This window comes from Apodemus sylvaticus, chromosome 8, assembly GCF_947179515.1.
Source record: "Apodemus sylvaticus chromosome 8, mApoSyl1.1, whole genome shotgun sequence".
Lineage (NCBI taxonomy): Eukaryota > Metazoa > Chordata > Mammalia > Rodentia > Muridae > Apodemus > Apodemus sylvaticus.
The window spans coordinates 71,938,717-71,964,775 of record NC_067479.1 but is presented as its reverse complement, the minus strand read 5'-3'; the positions used below and the strand labels follow the sequence as shown (position 1 = coordinate 71,964,775).

At 45.9% G+C, this 26,059-nt stretch overlaps 2 protein-coding genes across 2 annotated transcripts; both read left to right on the top strand.

Moving 5' to 3' along the window:
* The first annotated feature begins 8,319 nt into the window (after positions 1-8,319).
* On the top strand, positions 8,320-11,350 carry LOC127690715 (granzyme E-like). Its single transcript, XM_052190278.1, has 3 exons — positions 8,320-8,416; positions 10,574-10,737; positions 11,138-11,350. Exons 1-3 carry the CDS (start codon positions 8,320-8,322, stop codon positions 11,279-11,281), a joined length of 405 nt encoding a protein of 134 aa, XP_052046238.1. The 3' UTR covers positions 11,282-11,350.
* A 9,279-nt stretch (positions 11,351-20,629) lies between these two features.
* Positions 20,630-24,459, top strand: LOC127690714 (cathepsin G-like). The gene is made up of 5 exons (XM_052190277.1): positions 20,630-20,637; positions 22,538-22,750; positions 23,215-23,350; positions 23,523-23,777; positions 24,186-24,459. The coding sequence occupies exons 1-5, from the start codon at positions 20,630-20,632 to the stop codon at positions 24,333-24,335; spliced, it is 762 nt and encodes a 253-aa protein (XP_052046237.1). The 3' UTR covers positions 24,336-24,459.
* The last annotated feature ends 1,600 nt before the right edge of the window (positions 24,460-26,059 follow it).

The following is a 26,059-nucleotide window of genomic DNA, read 5'->3' as shown; positions in this document are numbered from 1 at the left end:
GGTCTCTGGAGGGACTGAATCCTGACCAGAGAGAGGCAAGCAACACGTGTGTGTGTGTGTGTGTGTGTGTGTGTTTGGTTTCTCCTCTCTTCCTTCTGGAAGCCCCACCCACCTTTATGAAGGCTTCATTCTAGGTCTTAGGCCCTGTTCTCAGAGGAGCACAATCCAGGATCTGTCTTCTCCGTTTTGTCCTCACTGTTTCCTCAGGATGGTCTCCGTGACCAGAGCTGCTGTCTTCAAGGAAAGACAGAAAAAAATAAACAGAGCCAAATCCAACCACCTCAGAGCTGAGGCCTAGTGTGCACTGGCACCTGGGGGGACACGTTAGAGACTCTTGTCCATAGAATCAGCCCTATTTAAAATGTTTATGTACATGGGTGTTTTGTCTACACGTCTGTCTGTGCACCACATGTGTGCAGTGCCCACAGAGACCAGAGAGAGCATTGGATTCCCAGGGACAGACAGTTAGCTACCCTGTGTGTGCTAGGATTGAACCCAGGCTCTCTAGAAGAGTAGCCAGAGCTCTTTATGCTGAGTCACCTCTCAAACCTATATTAACATTATTTTAAGGAAGCTGAACAAGGCACTGTATGCTGTCATTGTGGTGCTTGGCAGGTGGGAACTAGAGGATCACTGTGAGTGTGTCAGCTTGAGCCGCACAGCGAATTCCAGGCTAGCCTGGTCTGCAGAGCAAGGATGTCAGAGCGGTGGACTGAGAGAGAGGACATGGGGTTAAGCAACCAGGTCAAATCCATACAGAGACAGTCAGATGAAGGTTTGAACCCAGATTTGTTCTCTGTGTCTTGGGGGTGAATTTTAATCGGGAAACCTGAAGAGGGATGTTCTTTAAGCAGAGCTATTAGTTTCTTTTGAGACAGCTCAGCTTCATTGAACTAAAATGTTCAGCATTTGATCAGAGTTATGTTTGTACTAAGACCAGCACCACAGCGGGAGAGCATATTCACCCCCCCAGAGTTTTCTCAAGTTCCTCTCAGTTTCCCACCCCTCTGTCCCTCTCAGCCCCTGCTCTGTCCCTCTCAGTCCCCTGTTCTGCCCCGATGGCCACAGCCTGCTGCCCTTAGATTGGCTGGCAGCTTTTGTTTTATATAAACGGAATCATACAGTGTGTGTTCTCTTTTGTCTTGACCTCTTTCGTGGCGTGTGGTTATTATTCCTCCGTGTTATGTGTGCCGGCAGGTCGTACATCTGACTGGCAAGATCACATGCCTCCGTGCTGTTGTGTGTGCCGGCAGATCACACCTTTGTTGGCTGGTGGCATTCCACTGTACAGGTGGCACATGCCTCTGTTTATTTTACGGATATCATTTCCCCTGTGGCGCTGAGGAATGAGACTTGGGGCCTCATGCAGACCAGGTGGGTTTTTACCACTGAGCCCCACTCCCAATGTGGCATAGACTTTCAGTTGTGAATAATTATCTGGGAATGGAATGGCGCAGCCATCTGGTAGATAGGTAATATTCAACTTTTTGGGAAATTGTCAAGTGTCAGAAGGATTGTGTTGGAGACCAGCCTGGATTACATAGCAGACATGAAAGATACTTGGGGCGTAATGGTGCCTAGACCTCAGGAGGCAGAGAAAAAGGATCTCTGAGTTTAAGGACAGTCTGATCTGCTTATGAGCTTGGGGGGGGGGGCACACCACATGGAAAGAGACCTCGTCTCAAAAAACAAAAGAGGCAAACAACAACAACGACGATGAGGACAGCAGTAGCGCTTACAACCTATCCTTTTGAGAAAATGTGCTCACATCTTACTTTTCAAAGATTGTTTTGAGACTGGGTTTTGTTATGTAGCCTCAGCTGGCCTGGAGCTCACTACATAGTCCAGGCTGATCCCAACTCGTAAAGATCCACTGCCTCCTGAGTGCTGGGACTAAAGGCCCACCCCGTCCCTGCGGCCTGCTTGTGCTTTACTGGATTGTTTGCTGTCTTATTGCTGAGGTTTCGCTGTTTGGTGGGTTTGCTGTTTTCAGTTCTGTGAATGAGCCCAGGGACTGAGCATGATAGGCAAGCACTCAGCACTCAGCACTCAGCACTGAACTGCACCCTCAACCCTGCTCTTTTTTTTTTTTTTTTAAGATTTATTTATTTAATGCATGAGTACACTGTATGTCTTCAGACACACCAGAAGAGGGCATCAGATCTCATTAAAGATGGTTGTGAGCCACCATGTGGTTTCTGGGATTTGAACTCAGGACCTTTGGAAGAGCAGTCAGTGCTTTTAACCGCTGAACCATCTCTCCAGCCCCCCAACCCCCACTTTTTAAGGACATTTCATATTTAAGTTTTAAAAGTCATTTATATACTCTGGATACAAGCCTTTTATAGATGTCAGTTAAAACTCTTTCTGACTTACCCTCCTCCTTCCCTCCTTCTTCCTTTCTTTTCTTTGCTCCTTTCTTTGTTTTTTTGTTTTTTTGTTTGTTTGTTTCTTTCTTTCTTTGCTTCTCTTTCTTTCTTTGCTTTTCTTTCTTTCTTTCTTTCTTTCTTTCTTTCTTTCTTTCTTTCTTTCTTTCTTTCTTCCTTTCTTTCATTAGGCACCCCAGGCTAGCCTAAAATGAACAGTACTCTCCTCTCAGCCACTTCATTGCTGTGATTATTATACACACCAATATGTCTTCTCTTCAGGTAGTTTTTGAAGGGCAAAAACTATTTTTTTATTTTGTTATTTATTCATTATTTTTAAAAGAGTGTTGTGTCTGTATGTATACCTGCATGCCAGAAGAGGGCATCAGATCCCTTTACAGATGGTTGTAAGCCACCATGTAACTACTGAGAATTGAATTCAGATCCTCTGGAAGAACAGCCAGTGCTCTTAACCACTGAGCCATCTCTCCAGCCCTTGTTTTTATTTTCTAGACAGGCTCTCGCTATGTAGGCTTGGCTTTCCTGGATCTCTCTAAGTAGGCCAGGCTAGCCTTGAACTCATAGAGATCCCCTGCCTCTGCCTCCCTCCCAAGATTATACCTACCCAATGTGAGGGGCAAAAGTTCTACTTTTGATAAAATCCAACCCAACTCATCTTTCTATTTATTTGTTTCTTTTTTATGGACCATACTTTGGTGTGTACATCATGGATTTTCTTTAAAAATTTCCTTTAGTTTTTAAGGAAGTCCCTTTGGAAAGTGACAAGTTGAGTGACTTTGTTGTTGTTTTCATGGGAGAGCTATGAACAGGAAATGTATATACCTCGAGTCAGCTGTAGTGGAATAAGATACCCTGCCCGGAACCATAGCTGCCTCCCTGGAGGACAGTGGGGAAATGCCTCAAATGTGCACGGAGGATGCCGCACACCCGCTGCTTTGGCTGAAGACGCCCCTTCCAGAATTCTCTGCCAAAGGCATGCAGGGTTTGTTATTTTCTTGAATATTGGAAACTGGAAAGACTATGTTGTTACAGGGTCAGATCGATCTATGATTTATAAAGACCAAGGTGGTAGCTGTGTGGAATGTGTATTGAAACGGAAGACAAGGGAAGCCAAAGTCTGTAGTTAAAGCAAAGTCAAGGTGTGTTGAGAATGGAATTAGCGCAGTAGGACTGGAGAAGAAGAACCCCAGCCTAGAGTTATTTCTGGGGTGTTAATAGAAAGATCTGGGGCATGAGAAAGTCAGAATCTTTAAGCTTCTATATTGTGACATTGACATAACGGTCCCATAAAGTCAGATATGGGATGTAGAAGGGACACAATTGTGGAAACATCATTTATGGATGTGGCAAACTACATGCCGCAGCCTCAAGGGATCTGAGCTGAGCGGGCAGGAGGAAGCATGGGACCAGGACGCGGGGACTGATGGAAGCCTACTTGAAATGAACACGGTGAGCCAGGCATGGTGGTGCGCAGATGTAATCCCAGCTACTGAGGGGGCCAGGGCAAGGATTGTAAATACTCGGCAATGTATCCCAAGAACATTTAAAAGGGCATGGTGGGAGACAGAGTTTAGAGGTAGAGTATGGATTAGAACTCAGGATGCTCCAGGTTCTATCTCCAGCAGTGTCAGAACTAAAGAAAACAAGCAAAACCAAACCAAGTCTAAAGCAAGCAAACACCCATCCTCCCTCCCTCATACCTACAGACTAGTAGACTGAGGTCAGAGAACCAGAACGTTGGTACTGAAGCGGGAAGGAGTTGTGGAGTCGCAGCTACTGAGAGGGCAGCTGCCTTACTTGGATTTTGAAAAAGGAGAAACTGAGCCAGGACATGAACCCATGCAGTGTTTCAGAAAAAGAGAGCGAGGGAGCAGAGATTGCAACCCAGGAAGGAGGAAAAGCCCCGTGCTAGGTGTTTTGTTGAGATTGCCAAGACTGCCTGCCTTGTGCTATTCTAGTAGCAGCTTTCGGCTCAAGTTGCCAAGGATAGCCCTGGTGCTGTTTATATTTTGATGCTAATTCAGCTTCTAATGAATAAAGAAACCAATCACTGGGTGAGTAGGCGGGACTTCCAGGTGGGACAGGTAGAAGGAGAGGGAGGAGAGGAAATTGGGTGGGAGATGGAGGCGAAGATGTAGATAGCAGAGACCCCATTTTAGGTGGTGGATCCATTTGGCACCCCAGCCAGCCACAGGAGATTGGAAGTGTGGGGCTTGCACGGCAGTGACCCGCAGTGGGAACTTAGAATCTGGGTGGAGAGATTTCCGAGCTCTGAGTCAAAGAGTCTCCATGAGACAAGAACAGGCCGGCCATGCCCGCCAGTGTGGGGCCTGCCAGCTACGCGTGGATTGCACTTTTAAATATTGCCTGCCACATCAGGTTTAGATAGTGCCCCGGAAATGCACACACAAAGAATGGGAAGCTGACCGGTCCTCGAATTTTATTGGTTGGTGATCACACCTATGGTGGGCAACGACTTCCCTGTATTTTCTGGGTGTCCCAGCAGTAGGTGGGCAAGCTGTTCCTGTGGGCACACAACCCTGTTTCATTCTGAGGCAGTGCTCTTTTATCCCAGGCTGGCTTCAAACTCACTGCATCGCCCGAGGATGAGCTCAACTTTCTGATCTGCTGGGAGCGTAGGCCCCTGTCACCAGTTAATGCAGCCTGGGGATCAACCTTGGTGTTTCAAGCTTTCTGGGCAACTAAGTTCTACCAATGGCGCTATGGCCCTTGTGATGGCTAACTTTACACATCGACATGGAAAGATTTTTTTGTTGATGAGATTAATATCTAAATTGGTGAACTTTAAATAAACACACATTTGCTCTTGGTGATTTGTTGAGTCTTATCCATTCAGCTGGAAGGCCCGTAGGAGACAAAACAGACTCACTTCCTTTAAGAGAGGCCTGTCTCCTGGCCAGCCTTTGGATGTCTTCTGTACCTTTTATTCTCTTGAGCCTGTAGATCTGCACTGAGGACTCTGTAATTGTCAGCATCCACAACCAAGTAAGCCAGTTCCCTATATCAAATTTCTTACCTATTTGTTCTGTTTTTCTGATAATCTCAAGTGGTACAAACCTGGAGCAGAATGTGAGAACCATGGTGCAGACTTGAGTTAGCATGTTGGTAAAGCAAGGCCAGTCTGCATCAGAGCAGAACTGGTCACCCATTGTGCCTGGATCCCAAAGTGGATGCTTACAGGATAAACATCACTATCACCATCACCACCACCACCACCACCACCACCATCATCACCACCACCACCACCACCACCACCACCACCACCACCACCATCACCACCACCACCATCATCATCAACAACAACAACTAAAATTAAAGATATGTTTGCAGTGAGATGACTTAGCAGGCAAAGGCTTTGCTCCAAGCCTCATGGCCCGAATTCTATATCCAGCACCCACAATGTAAGAGAGAATTGATTTCACAAATTTTCCTTTAACCTCCACATGTGTGTGTGGCAATGACACACCACAAATAAACTAAAATGTAATTTAAAAAGAAAAAAAATGTATGTAGAGACACACAGTTGCATTAGCATCATGACAGTTGCTAATAAATTTCAAAAAAGTTAAGTCTCAATAGAAAAATTTATTCCCATAGTAGACTTATATATGATATGTCCTTTTAAAAAATATATAATATTTATTTGTGTTTGTACACACACACATCTTGGTATGTTTATGGAGGTCAGAGATTTATTGGGACGCAGCTCTCCAATGAGTTCTCTGGTCCTAAGGAAGGAAGCCAGGGAAGTAGCCAAGGGGAGGGAACACAGGAGATGGGGGGGAGGGACATAAAAGGGAGGGGGAAGAGAGAGAGAGAGAGAGAGAGAGAGAGAGAGAGAGAGAGAGAGAGAGAGAGAGAGAGAAAGTATACTTGCAGAGGAGGTAGGGGGTGGAACCAAACTGTCTGAATTCTATAGGGAAGAGTTTCTGGGGGGAGGGGGACGGGCTGGAAAGTTCAGGGTGGAGGGGTGGGTGTGCCAGACAGGGACTGAGGGATGCTGGGAGAGTGTGTTAAAAGGCATCTCTGCTGTTTGCCCCAGGTCTCCGTCCTGACAGTTTTCTTCTTTCACCATATGGGTCTTGGAGGTTGAACTTGGGTCCTCAGGTTTAACAGTGAGTGGGTTGCACTCCACCATCAGATAGAGTTTCCCCCTTTTAAAGCCAACGGGAAGATGGCGCAGTGGGGGATGGGCAGCCTCGCCAGTCTGCCACACTTCGAATCACCTGGAGAGAGAATGACAGGACAGACTCTCCAAATTGGCTTGGCCTGAGGTGTGCCTGTGGAGGATTGCTTGCCTTGCTTGATGTGGGAAGACCCGACCCACTCCGTGGGCGGGACCATTCCTCAGGCTGGGGTGTCCTGAACAGTGCAAGAGATAGAGGCTACCACAGGCTAGCAAGCGAGGGAGTACGGGTGCATTTACTCCTCTCTGCTGTCAACTGTGGGCCTGACTTTGACTTCTCTGCTATGATGGGCTGCACTGTGGAATCCTAAGCTGAAGGCAGAGACAGTGAATCCACTGAGCGCGCCACTTTTAACCGGAGGAGCTGAATCTGAGAGTTACAGGTTCTGAGAAGGACTATGTCTCAATATATAAAGTGGAGATCGACCAAGAAAGCCATCCAGCATTAATTTTGTACCTTCACATGTAGACAAACATGTGAGCACACGTATAATACCCACACCATATACACGAGAAAATATATTAATGTAATTATAACAATTACGTATTACAATTGCAATATTGATGTTAATATTATATTACATATAATGTAATATTAATATAATTACAATGATTAATTCAATACTTTCTGTTGCGGGTCCCCCTGGTACTGTTTGTACTCTGATGTTAACTCTGCTTCCTCGAGCGGGGCTGCCCGAGGAGAGGATCCCAGGTGTGATTTTGTGTGCGCCTTCTCCCTGTTTTAACTGGTCAAATAAGGGCTAGAGCCTGTGACTGGGCAGTGGAAGGGAAAGGTGGGGAGGTTATTAGAGAGGGAGAGAAGAGAGGAGAAAGAGAGAGGAGGAAGATGGAGAAAGGGGAGGCGGAAGGATGATGGAGAGGAACCACGTGACCCGGAGAGAGGAGCCACGTGACCGGAGAGAGGAACCACGTGACCGGAGAAAGGCGCAGGCAGCAAGGGATGGCAGCGCTGTGGAGTAGAGCAGTGAGCGGAGCGGCACATCTGCCCACGCTAGGTGTGCAGCTCATAAACATTGTAACTGAGTTGTGTGGTTTTTGCATGGGCTTATTGCGGTTGGAGATTTATTAACAACACCTTTTCTCTATCATACAACCATCTATGTACTGATCTATCTGTATTTATTTGGCATTACTATATATTTGAAGTAAGTATAATTTTTTTTTTTTTGCACTCTGCATTTCTTTGTGTGTGTGTCTCCACACACAGTGAAGGAGGTAATACTTGGGCTAAGGTGTATGTGTTTAGATCAGAAGGCAGGCTTGGCTAGCTCCAAGCCTTCTACCTGAGACAGCGCCAATTTTAACTATATCAGGCTGGATGGCTTGTGAGCTTTTAGAGCCTCTCTCTCTTGCAACAGTCTTCTCATCTTGCCCGAGAAACAGCAAGCAGGCTTGCAAAAGCAATCTACCTAAAGTGCCCGAATGTGGGCCCTGGGGATTTGAACTCAGGTCTCCATGCTTGTGTGGCCGGAGTTACCCACTGAGCCATCTCCTCAGCCCAGTCTCTTTGTTTCTTCTTTTGACAGAGCCTCACTATTAGTCCTGGGCTGGCCTTGATCTCTCAGTGTAGACCAGGGTGGCTACACAGAGACCTGTTTGCCTTGGTTGTGGTGCTGGGATTAAAGGCTTGCATCAGCATGCTTGGCCCTGCATATCTCTTCTGGACATTGCTTATTGTTGTGGGAAATATTAAAAACGACCGCCATGTTCCTGTGCTACCGTTGGCAACTCTCCATCCAGCATGGTCCCGCCGGCTCTGTGGCTAGCTGGCCCCCACAGCGATCTCAGTTTTCCAGCTCTGGTTTGCTTGTCTCTGGGGCTACTAGTTCCCCCTCAGCCATAAACCCCTGGAGTCAGCGGTCCCACATTCCAGTCACCAAGTAGAACTGCCAAGTTCCTGTGCTCCATCCAGCAACTTTCTGATTCGGTCGCCCCAGGCTGCTCTAAGCCCGCCAACTCTCCAGCAGGGCCAGAGCTCCCTAAGATCCCTTCGCTACCACACCAGCCCCACACAAAAACTGTTCACCCCATGGTCAGCTGCCGCAACACCCAGCAACCCAGTAGAAACAAAACTCTAGAAGCTTATAATTAATGTCAGATTTATATATCAATAAATTCTCAGTTCACAAGAGGCCGATAAAATAATTTCAGAACCAATTGATAATGATAAAAGCTGCCCACCTAGATTAGACAAATTATCCCAATTATTCTAACCTTTATAATATCATAACTTCCTGTGGCTTTTTTTTTTTTTTGCTAAAACCTAAATTTATTGTTTCACTATAACTGATGCTGCACTTCGTATTTGGTATCTGTCTAGAAAATTGTCCATTTCATCCAGATTTTCCAGTTGTGTTGAGTATAGGCTTTTGTAGTAGGATATGGTGATTTTTTAATTTCCTCAGTTTCTGTTGTTATATCTCCCTTGCTATTTCTAATTTTGTTAATTTGGATACTTTCTCTGTACCCTCTGGTTAGTCTGGCTAAGGGTTTATCTATCTTGTTGGTTTTTATCAAAGAACCAGCTCATGGTTTTGTTGATCCTTTGTATGGTTCTCTTTGTTTCTTCTTGGTTGATCACAGCCCTGAGTTTGATTATTTTCTGCCTTCTACTCTGCTTGGGTGTATTAGCTTATTTTTGTTCTAGGGCTTTCAGTTGTGCCGTTAAGTGTATGCTCTCTCCAGTTTCTTTTTGGAGGCACTCAGAGCTATGAGTTTTCCTCTTATCACTGCTTTCATTGTGTCCCATAAATGTGGGTATGGTGTGTCTTCATTTTCATTAAATTCTAAAAAGTCTTTCATTTCTTTCTTTATTTCTTCTTTGACCAAGGTATCATGGATTAGGGTGTTGTTCAGCTTCCATGTGTATGTGGGCTTTCTGATGTTTTTGTTGCTATTGAAGACCAGCCTTAGTCTGTAGTGATCTGATAGGAGGCATGGGATTATTTCAAACTTCTTGTATCTGTTGAGGCCTGTTTTGTGACCAATTATATGGTCAATGTTGGAGAAGGTACCATGAGGTGCTGAGAAGAAGATATATTCTTTTAATTTAGGATGAAATGTTCTGTAGATATCTGTTAAATTCATTTGGTCCATATCTTCTGTTAGTTTCAATGTGCTTCTGTTTAGTTCCAGTTTCCATGATCTGTCCATTACTGAGAGTGCGGTGTTGAGGTCTCCCACTATTATTGTGTGGGGTGCAGCTCCCCGTGGCTTTCTAAAGCCACACTGGTTCAGGTTTTTCTTCCTCTCCATCCTCCTCCATCTTGGCTTTTTTCTCCTCTCCTGAGAGGTTCCCTGTCTCTGCAACTCTTAGCTCCGCCTCCCATTTCCTTGTCCAATCACAGGAATCCTGCTGCACTAACATTTTAATGTAATTGGACAGGCAAAGTCCTGACGCATAACACCCTTCCTGTTTAATTAAATAATAAAAAAAACTTTCTCTCAAAATATAAGTTGAGCACAACTATTACCATTTTGCAATTTATAAAGTATAAGATAGACCTAATACCCTAATACCCAGTCCATCATTTTGTCATTAAGATAGAACAATGTCATCTTTCCTAACTAAAAGACATATAATTCTACACCTGACTTATATCCTGGCTTTAGATTGTATGCCATCTAAAAACTATCTTCTCAGATCTGTTCTCTCAATGTAAATAGTCTGGGTTGGCTATGAGACTATAAATCTTCAACCCTGTCAAAAATCAACATTAACTGAAAACATATAGGAAGCCTAACATGGCTCCCAGAACTGAGACAAATTGTAGAGACAGCTGCCTACCTATACAGCCCCTGTAAGTCAGGAAGGTGGAGCGTGTCTTCAGCCTTCTGGCCCAGGATCATCCGACAGACCTTAGAGAAAGAGGATATTAAGAACTAGCCTATTCTGTCTCAGCAGAGCCAAGCTGTTCTAACCTGTAAATTGTGTCGTTTCAAGAACAGTACAGCTAAGCAGGAGAGATTGGCAATTTTCTGCCCACTAAAGGATCGGCCCGCCTACGAGAAGTTCAACTGATCATCAAGAAGTACCATGAATGCCAAGAATGTTTCCATCACTACACTGAGACCACAGAGATTTGTGCTGGAGACTTGAAGAAAATACAGGTTCCTTCCAAGGTGGGGGTTTAACAGACAAGTATTTAACAGACAAAATGAGGGGTGAGAGGGACCTGGGAGAGGCCAAGGTGTGAGAATGGCCAAACCCTCAAGCCCCAGCCCAGAGAAGGGAAAGCCCCCAAATCCAGCTTTGGGCTCTTGTGTGGGCGTAGTAAGAGAGTAAGCTGGGAAAACCACCTTCATCTCAAAGCAGCCTACATTACCTCAGAGTGTCCATGAGGACTTCAGGGAAAGCCTAGGACTGGGTGAGAAGGAAAGGGTGGGCCTCCCTGGAGCTCTGGTACTGAGGAAAGTTGCAGAACCTGTCCTGGCCCTGATCTAAAGTTAGCATTGCCAGGAGGAGGTGGGGAGAACAGAGTCAGAGGGAGCCAGGCTCAGTTCCTCCTTTCTCTGCCCACAGGGTGACTCTGGGGGACCCCTCGTGTGTGGCAACAAGGCCTATGGAGTTGTAGCCTATGGGCGAAACAGGACAATGTCTTCAGGAGTCTTCACCAAGGTTGTGTACTTCCTGCCGTGGATAAGCAGAAACATGAGGCTCCTCTAACAGGTGTCACAGCACCTGTGCCCGGCCAGCCTGTCTGACCTCAGGCGAGAACCACACAGAGTGGGCAGCAAAGGCTGGAAATTCATAATAAATAACCCCCAGAGTGCACATAACTGAATTCCTTTGCTGTTGAGCCACTTCCTGGTTTGCACACCTCGCTGGTCCAGGCAGACCTCCCTCTGATGGACCAGACTCTCCCGGGTCTCCTTTCCCAGCCCAGCCCAGAGCTCAGTCACTTCTCTCCCCCTGTGAGGCTTTCTCACCTCTCCAGCTCCCAGAAGTTTCTACTCCTCCGTAAGTTCCCCAGGCCTGATTTACACCAGCCTTTCACTCCTCTACCTTTAAGTTCCAAAACTGTGGTGTCTCCTCTACCTCATAGTGCAGCCAGACTTGTGCTGCCAGTCACCTGGGCTTAACCCTGCCACCAAAGCCAGGCTAAAGAGCCCTGTTCCAACCCAAGAGTTCCAGGGACAGAGAGGCTCAGTCAGGTTCTGCAATCTTTCAACAACCCTGGCTCAGCCTCGAACCTCAGCCTCCCCCTGCTGGCCACACAGGGATATGGCAGTTTGTGAACCCTAGGGATCCAAGGGCTGCTAGGCCAAAAGTATCTCTTAACATCATCAATCAACACTTATAGGTCTCAGGGTTTGTCTCAGGTACACAGTAGACTCCTTCTTCACCTTCATCCTCTTGTTCTTCTGGACAGCTCAACGCCATACAAATGGATCTGTATTTTGGAAATAACCCTAAATTCTCTACATTCTAACAGTGCCACATGCATTGATCTTCTTTGGTTCTGATTGTAGTTTGTGGAATGGGGACGAAGCAGGAACCCCTCCAGCCCTGTGGTTTTCAGTGTACCTCATGTGGAGCCCCCATCAATATAGGTGGGAGGAGAAAGGCAAGCAGAGAGGCTTTAGCTTGCTTGACATTCAGACCATGGACTCTGCCTCTCCAGCTGAAGTACAAGACAGCTCATGGTGACCCACGTGACCCTAGTAAGTCCCTCACACAGCAGCGGTGGGGAATTACACTTTTAAAGTTTCTGCACTCTTGGATGTTGGTTTTTGTTGATTCGCTGTTGTGTTTACTCTGTTCTGTCACATACAACTCATCATGGTGGCATTTACTGGACTTAATTATTTCTTAGTTCATCTGTTTTGATTTTCATTTTTTCGAAGGTTATTTGGAAGGGTGATTGCTGGTTTTTGTTTTGAGTATTGGGTTTTGTTTTTGTTTTTTGTTTTTTGTTTTTCGAGATAGGGTTTCTCTGTGTAGCCCTGGCTGACCTGGAACTCACTCTGTAGACCAGGCTGGCCTTGAACTCAGAAATCCACCTGCCTCTGCCTCCCAAGTACAGGGATTAAAGGCATGCGCCACCACTGCCCATTTTTACTTTTTTGTAAAAAAAAAAAAAAGTAAATTTGGGTTTGTTTTTACTTGTTTGTTTGTTTTGAAACAGAATGAGAAGATGAAGCAGGCAGAGATGGAGATGAAGAGCATCAGGAAGAGTTGAAGGAGGGGAAAAAATTTGATCACAAATATTGTAGGAACAAATTAAAATAAAAAATTAAAATAAAATTAAAATTAAAAATTAACACAATAAAATTTTATAGTTAAAAATAAAGTTATTTAAATTAATAAGAATAACAGCAAAACTCATAAAAATTGCTCTTTCTCCCTTCGTCCACCAAGTCCTCAGGGTGAAAATTTAGCTCTGGAGATGTCGGCGATGGTAAGAGTACGGCAGGGCCCTCTGAGGAACCGCTGGGTCCTCCATGCTTCTGCGTGGAAACGAGCCAGCCTCTAGCCGTGTGCGTCTGCCTCGACATTTAAGGAACAAAGAAGCACAAGCTTTATAAATGAAGTTCTTGCTTTTGCTTCTCCTCCCCCTCCTCCTCTTCCTCCTCCTCCTCTTCCCCCTTCTCCTCTTCCTCCTCCCTCCCCTCCCCTCCTCTCCTTCCTCCTCTTCCTTCTCTTCTTCCTCCTTGGTCTCCTCCTTTGTACAACAGTCATCTATGCTTAACAGTGAAGACTGCAATATTCTCAGGTTTTTGTTAGAGCCAGTTATTTCTCTTTTTGCAATCTGTGTGTATCTATATAATATTGTCAGCGTTCTTCTATAAATATTGGCTTCTGGTTTGTCTTTAGTCCATATTAATATTTAAATATTGTTTCTTATAACAGAAAAAAATGTTTTTAGAATTTTTCTAACGACTTCTGGGACTTTCCTCCTGTGTTGGTTTAGTGTGTTACCTTATACAGGAGATGACCTTTAGCTTTTTGTTTTTTACTTTTATTCCCTTTATTGAAAACAGTGTTTGTTCTGTCACATAATATATTCTGATTATGCGTTCCTCTCTCTCCATCTCCCTTCCATCTGGATCTACCCTCTTTCTGTCTCTTACTTTAAAACAAACAGGCATCTAAGGGATTGTTAAAATATAATATAATACAATATGATAAGTCAAATCAGGCTCCCATGGCTGTCAGACACTCACATCAGAGCACGGGTGGTGGACATCACAGCTGCTGCAGCAGCTGCTGTCATGGGACCCAGAACTGCAACCACCTGCCCTGCTCTGGCCCCTCAAACTTCTTCATTCCTTCTCTAAGAGCTGTAACACCCCGGCCCTCCCTGCCAGACAAGAACCCTGTAGAACCTATTTGTCCCAGACTCCACCTCACCCACCTTGGTTTGGCATACAGCAATGGCTGACTCCCCTGAGGGAAGGGGCAGACCTTAGACCCCACCCACTCCACACTTTGCGCTGCCTTCTCTGAGCCTGTGTACCCCACCAGGAGAGGCCGAACCCATAACCACACTTTTCCTAATAACAACAGTGATCCTGGGTGATATTTCCATTTTCTCATATCTTCTTCACCTTTTCCTTTGGTGTCTTAAAGTGTTTGACATGCAAGTCTTTTACTTACTTACTTAGAGTTACCTCAAGATATTTCATATCATTTGAGCCTCTTGTAAAAGGTATTGTTTCCCTGATTTCTTTCCTAGTCTCTCATGTGTGTATAGGAGAGCTACTAATTTTTGTGAGTTAGTTTTGTTGCTCTAGCTAAGGCATCAAATACTATAGACTGAGGATAGATAAATTATCCATGATAATTTATCATGAAGCAGTGTTGGATTTTGTCAAAGGTCTTTTCTGCATCTCATGACAAGATCAGGTATGTGGTTTTTGTCTTTCAGTCTGTTTATATAATAAATTATGTTTATTGATGTACCTGTATCTATTACCATCCATCCCTGTATCTCTGCTGAGAAGTCAGGTGTAATTCTAATAGTTCTGACTTTATATGTTACTTGGTCTTTCTCCTTTGCAGCTTTTACTGTACTTCCTTTGTTCTGATTATTGTTTGCCATGAGGACTTTCATTTTTGGTCCAGTCTATTCTGTGTCCAATTTGATGAACACCTCTTTCTTTACATTAGAGCACGTGTCTTCTATGATTTTGTTGAAAATATTTTCTGTGGTTTTGACCTGTATTTCTTCGCCTTTCTTCCTTTTTATTATTCTTAGATTTGGTCTTTTCATAGTGTTCCAGATATCCAGGATGCTTTGTTCCATGAGTTTTTAGACTTAACCTTTTCTTTGATCAGGGCATCCATTTCTTCTATTGTGTCTTCAGTGCCTTGATTCTCTGTTCAGTCTCTTGTATTCTGTTGGTAAGGCTTGCCTATGAGGTTGCTATTCAAGTTCCTAATTTTTTCATTTCCAGATTTTCTTCAGTTTTTGTTTTCTTTATTGATGCTTCTGCACTTGAACTGTTTTATTCATTTCCATTGTATATTTATGTTTCCAAAGATTTAAGAGATTTATTCATTACCTCTTTAGGGGGTCTATCATATTCATAAAGGGTATTTTAATGTCTGTCTCTTGTGCTTCAGCCACGTTACAGTACTCAGGGCCTGCCCTGGTAGGGTTGATGGGCTCTAGATCAGACATGCTGGCTGTTATTGATTGTGATTCCATGCTGGTGTCTGGGTTTAGGAAGATGTGGTTCTGGCCAGGCGGTGGTGGTGCACGCCTTTAATCCCAGCACTTGGGAGGCAGAGGCAGGCGAATTTCTGAGTTTGAGGCCAGCCTGGTCTGAGTGAGTTCCAGGACAGCCAGGGCTACACAGAGAAACCCTGTCTCGAAAAACAAAAAAAAAAACAAAAAAGGAAGATGTGGTTCTAGATACTGATATCTGGTCTTGTTATTGTTGGCTGAGTGTTTTGTTCCTTAATTCTTGTAGTGGTGTGAAAGAAAATGGCCTCTACAGGCTCATAGGGAGGGGCACTATTAGAAGGTGTGGCCTTGTTGGAGTGGCTGCAGCCTTGTTGGAGGAAGTGTGTCACTGGGGGTGATCAAGCCAGGCACAGTGTGACTCTCCCTTCCTGTTGCCTGCTGATCAGATGCAGATCTCTCACCTACCTCTCTAGCACCACGTCTGCCTGCACGCCACCATGTTCCTGCCATGATGATAATGGACTAAACCTCTGAGAGTGTGAGGCAGCCCCCAGTTAAATGTTTTTGTTTGTAAGAGTTGCTGTGGCCGTGGAGTCTCTGCACAGCAATAGAAATCCTAACTAAGACGATTCTGATGCCCTCTCTGGTTGCTAGCAGAGTGTGGTAGCTGTGTGTTTTCTGTTAGGAAATCCTTCTGGGACCCTAATACGCATGGCTACTGGCAGATTCAGGTATAATGTGTTTCTGGGTATTGGGAGCTAATGTAGAAATGAGGATGGGCTAAGAGGGCTTGGGAAGTCCACAGGAGGGAGGAAAGCAGGAAGTTCCACCTGCACCTGCTTTGTCCCCTGGGAGTGGGGACAGAGACTGAGAAGAGGCCACAGCAGAAGGTCTGCTACAGAGCTTGGGACGGGACTTGGAGGAATGGAGGGAGAAGGGAAGATTTGCAGTTTACCCCTCTGCCTAGCTGGCTGAGGCAGCCTGCAGGTTCTCAGGGCCTGTCTGTTGCAGTTGAGGGCTAGGGTAAATCAGTGAGTGAGGGAAGGAAGGGTAGGAGAGAGAGGTCTGTGTGATGGAGGCAGAAGGGAAGGGAGCCCACAGCGCGTGGACCGTGTTGGGGATGAGCCTGGCCATTGGTTTTAGAGGAACAAAGGGAGTGGTGAAGAGCATCCGTTCCCTGCCTGCATCCCTGGCCACAGTGACCTGCAGATAAGAGAGTTTTAAAAGAGAAAAGTAATAACACATCCAGCCCATGGCTATGAACAAACAAAAGTCAGCCATTGAATAAGGAGGGGAAACAGATAGAGTTATGCTTTGCACAAAACAGTCCCAGTGCTCAGATGCCAACTCCCCCCTTCTGCCCCCCTCTGCCCCCAGCCTGGTTCAAAGCACTAGCTGCAGCAACACACTAAGAAGGGAGTCAGAACCTACACAGAGATACCCAGCACACTACAGAGAGCACCGCCCAAAACCCATTGTTGGCCTAGGTATTTCAAAACCTATTTTAATAATGGTTCTTAAATGTTTCAACCTCCCTTCTAGCCCACCACTTACCAGAGGTAGTAGACAAAGAAAGGTTAATAGCAAACAAGTTGTGGACCTGTTTAGAAATAGTTCTTTGAGGCTATTCTGATCTTCACTGACAAAAGTCCAATCCTCTAGCAAATCACCCACGGGAATCAGCAGTTGCCGTTCAGCCCACTCAGCAATCACCGCGGGAATCAGCAGCAGCAGTTCGAGTCAGAAGAAATAGTGAGGCTCCAGCAATTGGCAGGAGTCCACAGAAGCAGCCAGAAGCTGCCAGAATATCATGAGAAGTTCTTTGGCGAGTTACTGTCTACTAAGTCATGACCAGTGAAGATCAGCAATGTGATGCAAGGTAAATCAATACCGCAGTGATGACTCGCAAGGGGCGCGAGGAGACCCAATGCCAAATCCTCCCCCACTGTCTGGGGAGTCGTATTTGTATTCTTCCCAAACAGCACACATCCTCCTTCATGTCGGCTTCAGCAAAACTTCCTCTCACTGGACTGCCCCAGAAAAACATTATATAACCTAACTGAGTTTCCAATGAAACCAGAAATTCCCACTTCTATCCAGCTACCGAGAGAGTCCCAGAGTACAAGTCAGAGTCTATGGAACAGTGTACAAGAGGTCTGCCACCAAGGTAAAGGGCATCTTATAGGACAGTGTCTGACCAGTCAGTCCTGCATTTTATATCAGATAGAAACACTACCTATGAGACGTTCTGACTAGTATGAAGAGGTGTTCTTGATGAGGCCAATTGCTTATAAAGATCTCTGAATAAGCCAATCCTCTTTCCATCCATACCCCCTACCCTGAGCTGCTCCCCAACCTCTATCAGCCCCTGTGTTTTCATTCTCTGCCCTAGTGATTTTTTATGATTTTTTTACATCCTAACTACAGTTTCTCCTCCCTTCCTCTCCTCCCAGTACCTCCTCCCCACCTCCCTCCTGTCCCCCGCCTCCAAAATCCACTTCTCCTCCATTTTGCTTCAGAAAAGGGCAGACCTCCCATGAATATCAACCAAACATGGCATATCAAGTTGCAGTAAGACTAGGTTCCTCACTTTATATTAAGGCTGGATGAGGTAACCCAGTAGGAGGAAAAGAGTCCCCAAAAATGGAACAGAGCCAGAAACAGCTCCTGCCCCCACCATTAGAAGTCTCATAAAAAGACCAAGCTGCACAACTGTAGTATTCATGCAGAGAGCCTCGGTCAGTCCCATGCAGACTCCCTGACTGTGGGTTCAGTTTCTGTGAGTTCTTATGAGCCCAGGTTAGTTGATTCTGTGTTTTCTTTTGGTGCCCATGACCCCTCTGGCTCCTACAATTCTTCCTCCCGATCTTTTGCAAGATTCCCCAGCTCTATGTAATGTTTGGCTGTGGGCTCTGCATCTGTTTCCAGGAGTTGCTGGATGAAGCCTCTCTGGTGACAATTGGGCACCAATGTACGAATATGGCAGAGCATCATTAGGAATATTTTTGTGGATTTTGGTGTGGTTGGGGTTTTGTTTGTTTGTTTTTATGGTTGTTCGCCAGTCATGGTTGGTTCTATTCTAGGTCTCTAGGCTATTCAGTCTCTGGGTCCTGGCCCTCCAGGGAGTGTCAGGAGTGGATTCCCTCTGATAGCATGGGTCTCAAGCTGGGCCTGTCATTGGTTGGCCACTCCAACAATTTCTGTGACAGCTTTATCCCAGCACATTTTGTAGGCAGGATAAAGTGTAGCAGCTGTTGATTAAACCCACTCTAATCTCTAGGCCAGCAGTGGAGAGTTTCTCCATACCCTCCGCAATGTCTGGGTTCTTGAATGAAACGCACACACACACACACACACACACACACACACACACACACACACACACAGAGAGAGAGAGAGAGAGAGAGAGAGAGAGAGAGACTTATATTTAATATGCCTTATTCAGCTCAACGGTTGGGCCACTCTGAAACTTCCACGTTGCTCTGCCTTCCCTCTGAGGCTCCTGAATGATTACTCGCTAACATCTATGTTCCACCTTCACCACACTCGACCCAGTGGGGAGGCTGGGCCCGGCCGGGACCACTCTTGTCACAGGGCTACTGTGCCTTTCTTCCTGCAGCTCTCAAGCCTGGATCTTATCCCTTCCCTGGCTGTTCTCCCTCCTTCTTCCCTTAGTTGCCTTGCCCAGGGAAAACTGAAGTCCCACCTCTGTCCCTGCCCAGCCGTTGGCCTCCAGCAACTTTATTTACCAATTAGAACCAACTGGGGGCAGGGACCTGCAGCAGTTTACATGTGGGGATTCTTGTGTAATTTTTTGGGAACACAATTAACATAATACAAACAATAAATCAAATCCACAACAATAAAGTTTAGGTTAAAGATTCTGTGGCTGGGCTGGAGTCCCAGTCTCTCCACCGGAAGTCTCACCTGGTTTCAGGAAATGGCCAGTTCAGGCTCCATATCCCCCATGGCTAAGAGCCTTAGCTAGAGTCATCCTCACAGATTCCTGGAGTTTCCGTTGCCTAGGTTTCAGGCTCCTTGATGAGATGCGCCTCCCCACACCCCAGTTGCAGTTGTCTCTCCCAGTGCTCCCTCTGTCCTCAGCCATTTTCTAAGGAGCTTTGATGTGTTCTCATTTGTTGTGTGTGCTACACCAGTCACAGTGCAGCCTCAGCCCTCACCTGAGATGGGAGCTGAGGGACCTTGCTGAGCTCATGGTGATTACAATGCTTAGCCCATTGCTGTCTGTGAGGAGCTAAGAGCCTCCTTTAGCTTTTCCTTCCTCTTCCATCTTCTTTTATTACCATATGCTGATTTTACAAAGAGGTGGGTTTCACGTGGCAACTTCCTTATATGCGTATAACACCTTTTATTCCTATTCAGCCTCCTTTCCCTCCTGCCCCAGTCCTTACCTCCTCCATATTCCCACCGCCCCTCCAGTCCCTGTCTCCATGGCTCCACAGTCCACACTTGAAGTAAGCCTCTGACATTTGTCTTTCTGAGTCTGGTTTAGTTCATTTCTCCTAATTCTCCACTTTCATCCACTTTTCTGTAAGCAACATAATTTTCTCTTCTTATAAAACTAGAATAGTTCAGTGCAGTCTGTCATGGTGGTGCATGCCTGTAATCCCAGCACTAGTGATGGAGAGGAGGATTATGAATCCAAAGTCATCCTTGGCAACATAGAGACTTGGAGTCCACCCTGAACTGCCTGAAAGTCTGTATCCAAAAAAACAAACAAAACAAAACAAAACAAAACAAAACAAAAAACCCAGGGTGATTAAAAACAACCACTTCCACTATAGAAAAAATATACTATGATGATGCAAGGAAGACTTACATAAAATTGCCCTTCTTTCTGGTTATTGCCCCTTCCCTTCACAAAATTAGAATTAAGTTATATACATGGTTTTACACTCTGCGTTTTCCACTCACAGGAGAATGCAGGTTTCTATGTCACTAAGTAGAACTTTACAATAAGCTTTTCTGACTGGCTAGACAGCACGTTATCCCATACCTATATCGTGATCGATATTGTTGCTTATTGGGGTGATCCGAGAGGTTTGCCAAGAAGGTCTCAAGGTATACTCCTGTTCTTGTTCACACTGACTTCTGCCTAGCTTTGGGAATAGCTTTCTGCCAGGCACGCTGAAGACCCGAGACATCCACATGTGTCATTCCCTCTAAGTTCTCAATCTGAAGTGTTCTGTGCAGACATCAACAAATCTGCTATTGCAGTCATGTGCTTCCGTCTCTTCTTTGTCACCTGCTGCTATTTCACAGAAGGCAACACACAGTCCAATTCTCTGTTGAAGGATCTGGCTGCTTGTAGACACATCAGAAGGACTGCTTGTGATAAGGCCCACTCCCAAGCACCAACAATGACAAAGTACGCGCACAGTGTAGACATCTGAGATGCTCCCAAACACCCTTTCAGGAGTGACATTAAAACACCCTGGGGACCTGAGGTCACTATATCCCCAGTCTCCCACAAAGTCAAGAACAACTAAATTGGTTTTTCCATTGTGGGGGGGGGGAGACATTAGAAGAACTCTGAGCCAGTGACATCTGGTCACTGCCTACCCAGAGGATCAGAATGTGGAGATGGGAAACACTCACTATTAATGTCCCAACACCCCAAAGGAGAAAAACTGTTACTGACAGAAATGTAGTGGAACAGCCGGAAATAGATGCCACCAGCTATGGACATTGTGAAACCTATTGCAGTCTCACTTGTTAAAACCACATTTTAAAGGTACAGGCTCTAATATATGATGCTAGTCCCCTCTCCACTCGAATGTCCTCTCTATACAAATCTGACTGTATGTGTGAATATGTATGTATGTATGTGTGAATATGTATGTATGTATGTATGCATGTATGTATGTATGAATATGTATGTATGTATGTACTGTGAAATATGCTCACTTGGAACGTCCACAGACCCCATGCATACCGTTGAAAGAACCCTCATGAGGCAATCGTTGCCCTGTTTGTCAGGAAGTGGGGCCGTTCTCCAGAATCCCTCTGTGGCTCTCTGCTCCCACCCTTGAAGTGCTGCGATTCAGGCCTCCTGTGAAGGAGGGTGCAGCTTTCTGTGCCTCCTTGCACACAGGCTTCTTTCGCATTTATCTCCATGCATGGGTGGTGACGTTGGTATCACAGAGTGCTTTAACTTGCTGCTTTGGTGGTACCTGATGAGACAGGAACTCTCCAGATGTTTATTGGTCAACTGGAGGCTCTATTTTGAGTCCTAGTCAAGTCCATTATGCTGTTTAATTATTTACCTTTCACACTGCTTTATGGAAGTCTGTGACATAACTTGACTCACAGGTCTGTTGCTGGTTATGTGTGTTCGGAGAATCTTTGTCTTTGTTTCCTCTCAATGTAAATGTATCAAATCCATTGGTTGTTTTCTTTATGTTGTTTACTTTTAACTGTGGTGCTTAAAATCTTTATCTATGAGAGATATTGATACATCCTATTTTCAAGTCTTTATTCACATTTGGTCCATGTCCTTCCCTAGAATTTTTGATGTGGCATAAATACAAGGTGAAGTTTTATCTTTTCCACATAGAAATGCCTGCCCACCTAGGATGCTGAAACAGCTTGTGTTGTATAAATATCCTTTCTCTTTATCAGAAAGAAGGGAATATTAGTCTTTACTATGTCAGGAGATGCCATCTCTATCACAAATTAAATACGCAGCCAACAGCCATATCCCTGACCATGCCTGGTCGCATCTGATCTGAGCAGAGTTGGCCCTGGTGAGTATTTGGTGGAGAACAGATTGTGATACGTGGTGTGTCAGTATCTGAGTGTGTATGTTCTTTTTTAGCTGTCTTCAGACACCAGAAGAGAGCGTCAGATCTCTTTACAGATGGTTGTAAGCCACCATGTGGTTGCTGGGATTTGAACTCATGATCTTCAGAAGAACAGTCGGTGCTCTTACCTGCCGAGCCATGATTCCAGTCCATGACTGTGTGTTCTAAAAGGAAAATTAACCCTCAAAGGCTGTCCTCTGAACTCTCTCCATATGCTGTGCCACACATCAGCACACACACACACACACACACACTTGGAAAGAATCTTACAAAATAATTCTCAAGAGCAATGGATCTACATGTCAACTTTGGGAAGACTGACATTTTTATGGTACTGTCTTCTAGTTCCTGTAAGTAGAATCATTGTGTTTAAATCTTAAATGATTCTTGGCATCTCTCCCTGCGCCTGACATCCCACGAAGCTCCTCTGTGCCACCTCCCTCCCCGACTCCAGCCTGTCTAAAGCTGCCCACCAGGCACTGCCCACAAGCTCCCAAGTGCGCATGTCAGTGCCAGATGCTTCCTTGCAGGAAAGATCATTGGAGGCCGAGAAGCCAGGCCCCACTCCTTCCCCTACATGGCATTTCTTCTGATCCAGAGTCTGGAAGGGCTGGGTGTTTGTGGAGGGTTTCTGGTGCGAGAAGACTTTGTCCTAACAGCAGGTCATTGCTTGGGAAGGTGAGGAACTCGGGAGCTTCCCAGGAAGTTGGTGTCCCCAAACTCCCTCTGCAGAGTCTGAAAGTATGCTATCACAATTAAGTATAATGACAATGAAATTCTGCAGACAAGATGGGACCAGGAGGGAGGTAAGAAGTAAGTGTCCATACACAGAAAAGGAGGCTATGATCCAAAAAACAAACAAACAAACAAACAAACAAACAAAACAAAACAAAAAACAAACTAACAAAAAACAGAAGAAGGTGGAAGACACAGACTGGGCCCTAGTAACTCAAACTGTTTCTGTTTATTCTGCTTTCCCCAGTTCAGGATTTGTGGGAACAGCAGGCAGGGGTCAGGCTGGAGGCCCTCCCACCCCCTCACCCCACCCCGACTCTCTCCAGCTTGTTCTCCTGGCCTTGGGCCATTCATCTGCCTTGTTGACCTGCTGGATCTAAGATCCTGGCCCAACCTTTCTTTCGCAGCTCCATAAATGTTACCCTAGGGGCCCACAACATCCAAAGGCGAGAAAGGACCCAGCAACACATCACTGTGCTCAGAGCCATCCGCCATCCTGACTACAATCATGAGAACTTCCGGAATGACATCATGCTACTGCAGGTGCCCCTCTGACCTCTGGTTCTCCAGGCTTGCTGGCTCCCTCTTGGAGGGTGGCTTTTGAGGAGGAAGTCCAGGCAGGGTTCCAGGGAGGTGAGGGGACCCCCTCCCCAATCCCTGGGTGCTGGTGGGAGACTGCAGCTGAGCTGCAATGCCTACTACATCCATCCTACAGCTGAGGAGCAGAGCCCGGAGGAGTGGATCTGTGAAGCCCGTGGCTCTGCCTCAGGGCAGCAAGAAACTGCAGCCAGGGGCTTCCTGCACAGTGGCTGGCTGGGGCCGGGTGAGCCAGAGCAGGGGAACGAATGTACTCCAGGAGGTGCAGCTAAGAGTGCAGGTGGACCAAAAGTGTTCCAATCACTTCCAATTCTACGACAGCCAGACTCAGATCTGTGTGGGAAACCCAAGAGAAAGGAAGTCTGCCTTCAGGGTAAGAGTGTGAATGAACACCCACCAGTGTTTCTTGGGGCCCAGGGCTAACAGAGGACAGCAGGGTAGGTCTCCATCCCTTCAATCTTAGGGTCAAGACTAGAGTGGAAAGGGTTTTTCCTCTTCAGGAATGACAGGAAGATCCACAATTTACCTTCCTGGGGAAGGTGGAGGCACCTTGATGGAGTGAGCTGGAGGCAGTAACTTTAGCAGGATCTGTAGCCTAGCATCTGAGAAACCCAGGCACTTGATTCCTGTGAGCCCATCAAAAGCCCATCACCCCCACACAGGCAACTGAAGGAAGCCCCAGCCCCTCCCTTTCTCTGGGAGCCTGTATCACAGGGCAGCAGGAGCCAGAAAGCCTAGCTTCATGTCTTAGCTTCTTGTCCTTTTCCTCCTCTGCACACAGGGTGATTCTGGTGGCCCTCTGGTGTGTAACAATGTGGCCCAGGGCATCGTCTCCTATGGAAGCATCAATGGCAGCCCTCCCGCTGTATTCACCAGGATCCAGAGCTTCATGCCCTGGATCAAAAGAACAATGAGATGCCTTGCGCCATGACATCAGGGACCTGCTGACTCTCTGTCTCAGGTGCAGACCAGCTCCAGGGCATTTCCATAGCCCTTATTAATGTCTCCTGGAGAGTGTAAATTTTCATTTATTAAATATTATTTAGTGCTGTTTTGATGTGTTTGAACTCCTATGTCAAAATACCACATAGTGGTATTTTAGTGGAATACTAAACAACAGACATTTCTTTTGCCACCTTTCAGAGACTGAGAAGTTCAGAGTCAGGGCACCAGCATCCGGTGTCTGATGAGGGAGGCCTGGTCACTAGATCACAGCTTTCCTTTCCTGCATTCTCACATGGTAGAAAGCACAAGGGGGACCCATGGGGACTCTCTAATAGATGGCTACTCACGGGGCTCCAGTAGCTGTCACTTCTCATGTAGTCCCTTGCCAATAGGCACTAGGTTTCCATGTATCGATACTGAAGGACACAAACGCGCCTTCCCTGGTGAGTACCAGTGACCTAGACAGTGAAGTTCCTCCGGAAATGAGTTTTCTTCCCCACAACAAACAAGCCCTGGGGCCTACCCTCCTCAGCCTGGGACCAAGATGAGAGTCTCCCCTTCCCTAAGCCATGCAGTCCTTGTCCCCTCACCTCGTTCCCCGACCAGCTTCTCTCCCCAGAGCAAGGCTCTTTGGCTGAAACCCTCCCACTCAGTGCTGGGCTAGGCAGACAGATAATCTTGATCCAAAGACGGAGTTGAAATTCCATTAAAGTCCCCATTTAAGACAAATCTCATAATGACAATAATGAACGTCTAGGGCTGGAGAGATGGCTTAGCAGTTAAGGGCACTGGCTGTTCTTCCTGAGGTCCTGAATTCAATCCCCAACAACCACATGGTGCTCATGACCATCTGTAATGAGATCTGATGCCCTCTTCTGGCCTTCAGGTGTACGTGCAGATAGAGCACTCATACATAAAATAAATACATGAATAAATCTTAATGTAAAAAATATTTAAAAACAATGAATTTTTAATAAGTGATATTAGGACAAACAGATCATTACTTATGTGAATCAATTCCTTACACCACACACAAAACTAAATTGTAAATAATTGTAATTTCTATGTATAGAAATGCTGTAGTCTTCTTCATAGCACTCAGGAGACCATGTAAGCAAACTCCCTCCTGGAAGACTCCTCCTAGGGGTCCAGATAAGAATGATGAATGTGGGCTTTGTGTCATGACCGCACCCCCTCCCCAGCTCACGCCCTGGTCTTTACACTCTCCTCATTTTCTAGGCCCCGCCATAGTCCTGAATATGCAGAGGGCTTCCCTACTATCTAGTAAAGTCTGGTTGGCCAGTGAAGTAAGAGCATGTGTGAAGCATGAGGCAGCATCAGTCCCAGGATGCTGGTGTTTGTGCAAGTCTCCACAGATCCACGCAGACACAGGCAGTCAGACAGAAGGAGCAATGGGACAGCATTATCATACAGGGTCAGTGTTTCCGTACACAAAGACGGAAAACACCCAAGAAGACCATTGTTTGGTAGCTGTAGAAGACTGTGTCACTGCGGCTTACTAGTGAGAACAGCTATAGTCAGCAAACTTGTGCTTTCTACTTTTTGCCTCAGTTGTGATTTTTTTATTTATACAGACTCTGAGAATATAGGAAGATAAACTAAGATGTTGCCTAGGATGGGCAGCGTGCCGTCCCCTGCTCAGGCAAAGTCCAGCCAAGGCCTCCGTTTCCCTCAGGCTGTCAGCTTCCC

What these genes read in the sequence shown, in the direction of transcription:
- LOC127690715 (XM_052190278.1), top strand. Translation starts at nt 8,320, where the DNA reads ATGTTCCTGTGCTACCGTTGGCAACTCTCCATCCAGCATGGTCCCGCC. An exon ending in ATCTCAGTTTTCCAGCTCTG is followed by an intron (nt 8,417 to 10,573) that starts GTTTGCTTGTCT and finishes AGTACAGCTAAG; the next exon opens with CAGGAGAGATTGGCAATTTT. An exon ending in AAATACAGGTTCCTTCCAAG is followed by an intron (nt 10,738 to 11,137) that starts GTGGGGGTTTAA and finishes CTCTGCCCACAG; the next exon opens with GGTGACTCTGGGGGACCCCT.
- LOC127690714 (XM_052190277.1), top strand. An exon ending in GCAGGTCATTGCTTGGGAAG is followed by an intron (nt 22,751 to 23,214) that starts GTGAGGAACTCG and finishes TTTCTTTCGCAG; the next exon opens with CTCCATAAATGTTACCCTAG. An exon ending in ATGACATCATGCTACTGCAG is followed by an intron (nt 23,351 to 23,522) that starts GTGCCCCTCTGA and finishes TCCATCCTACAG; the next exon opens with CTGAGGAGCAGAGCCCGGAG.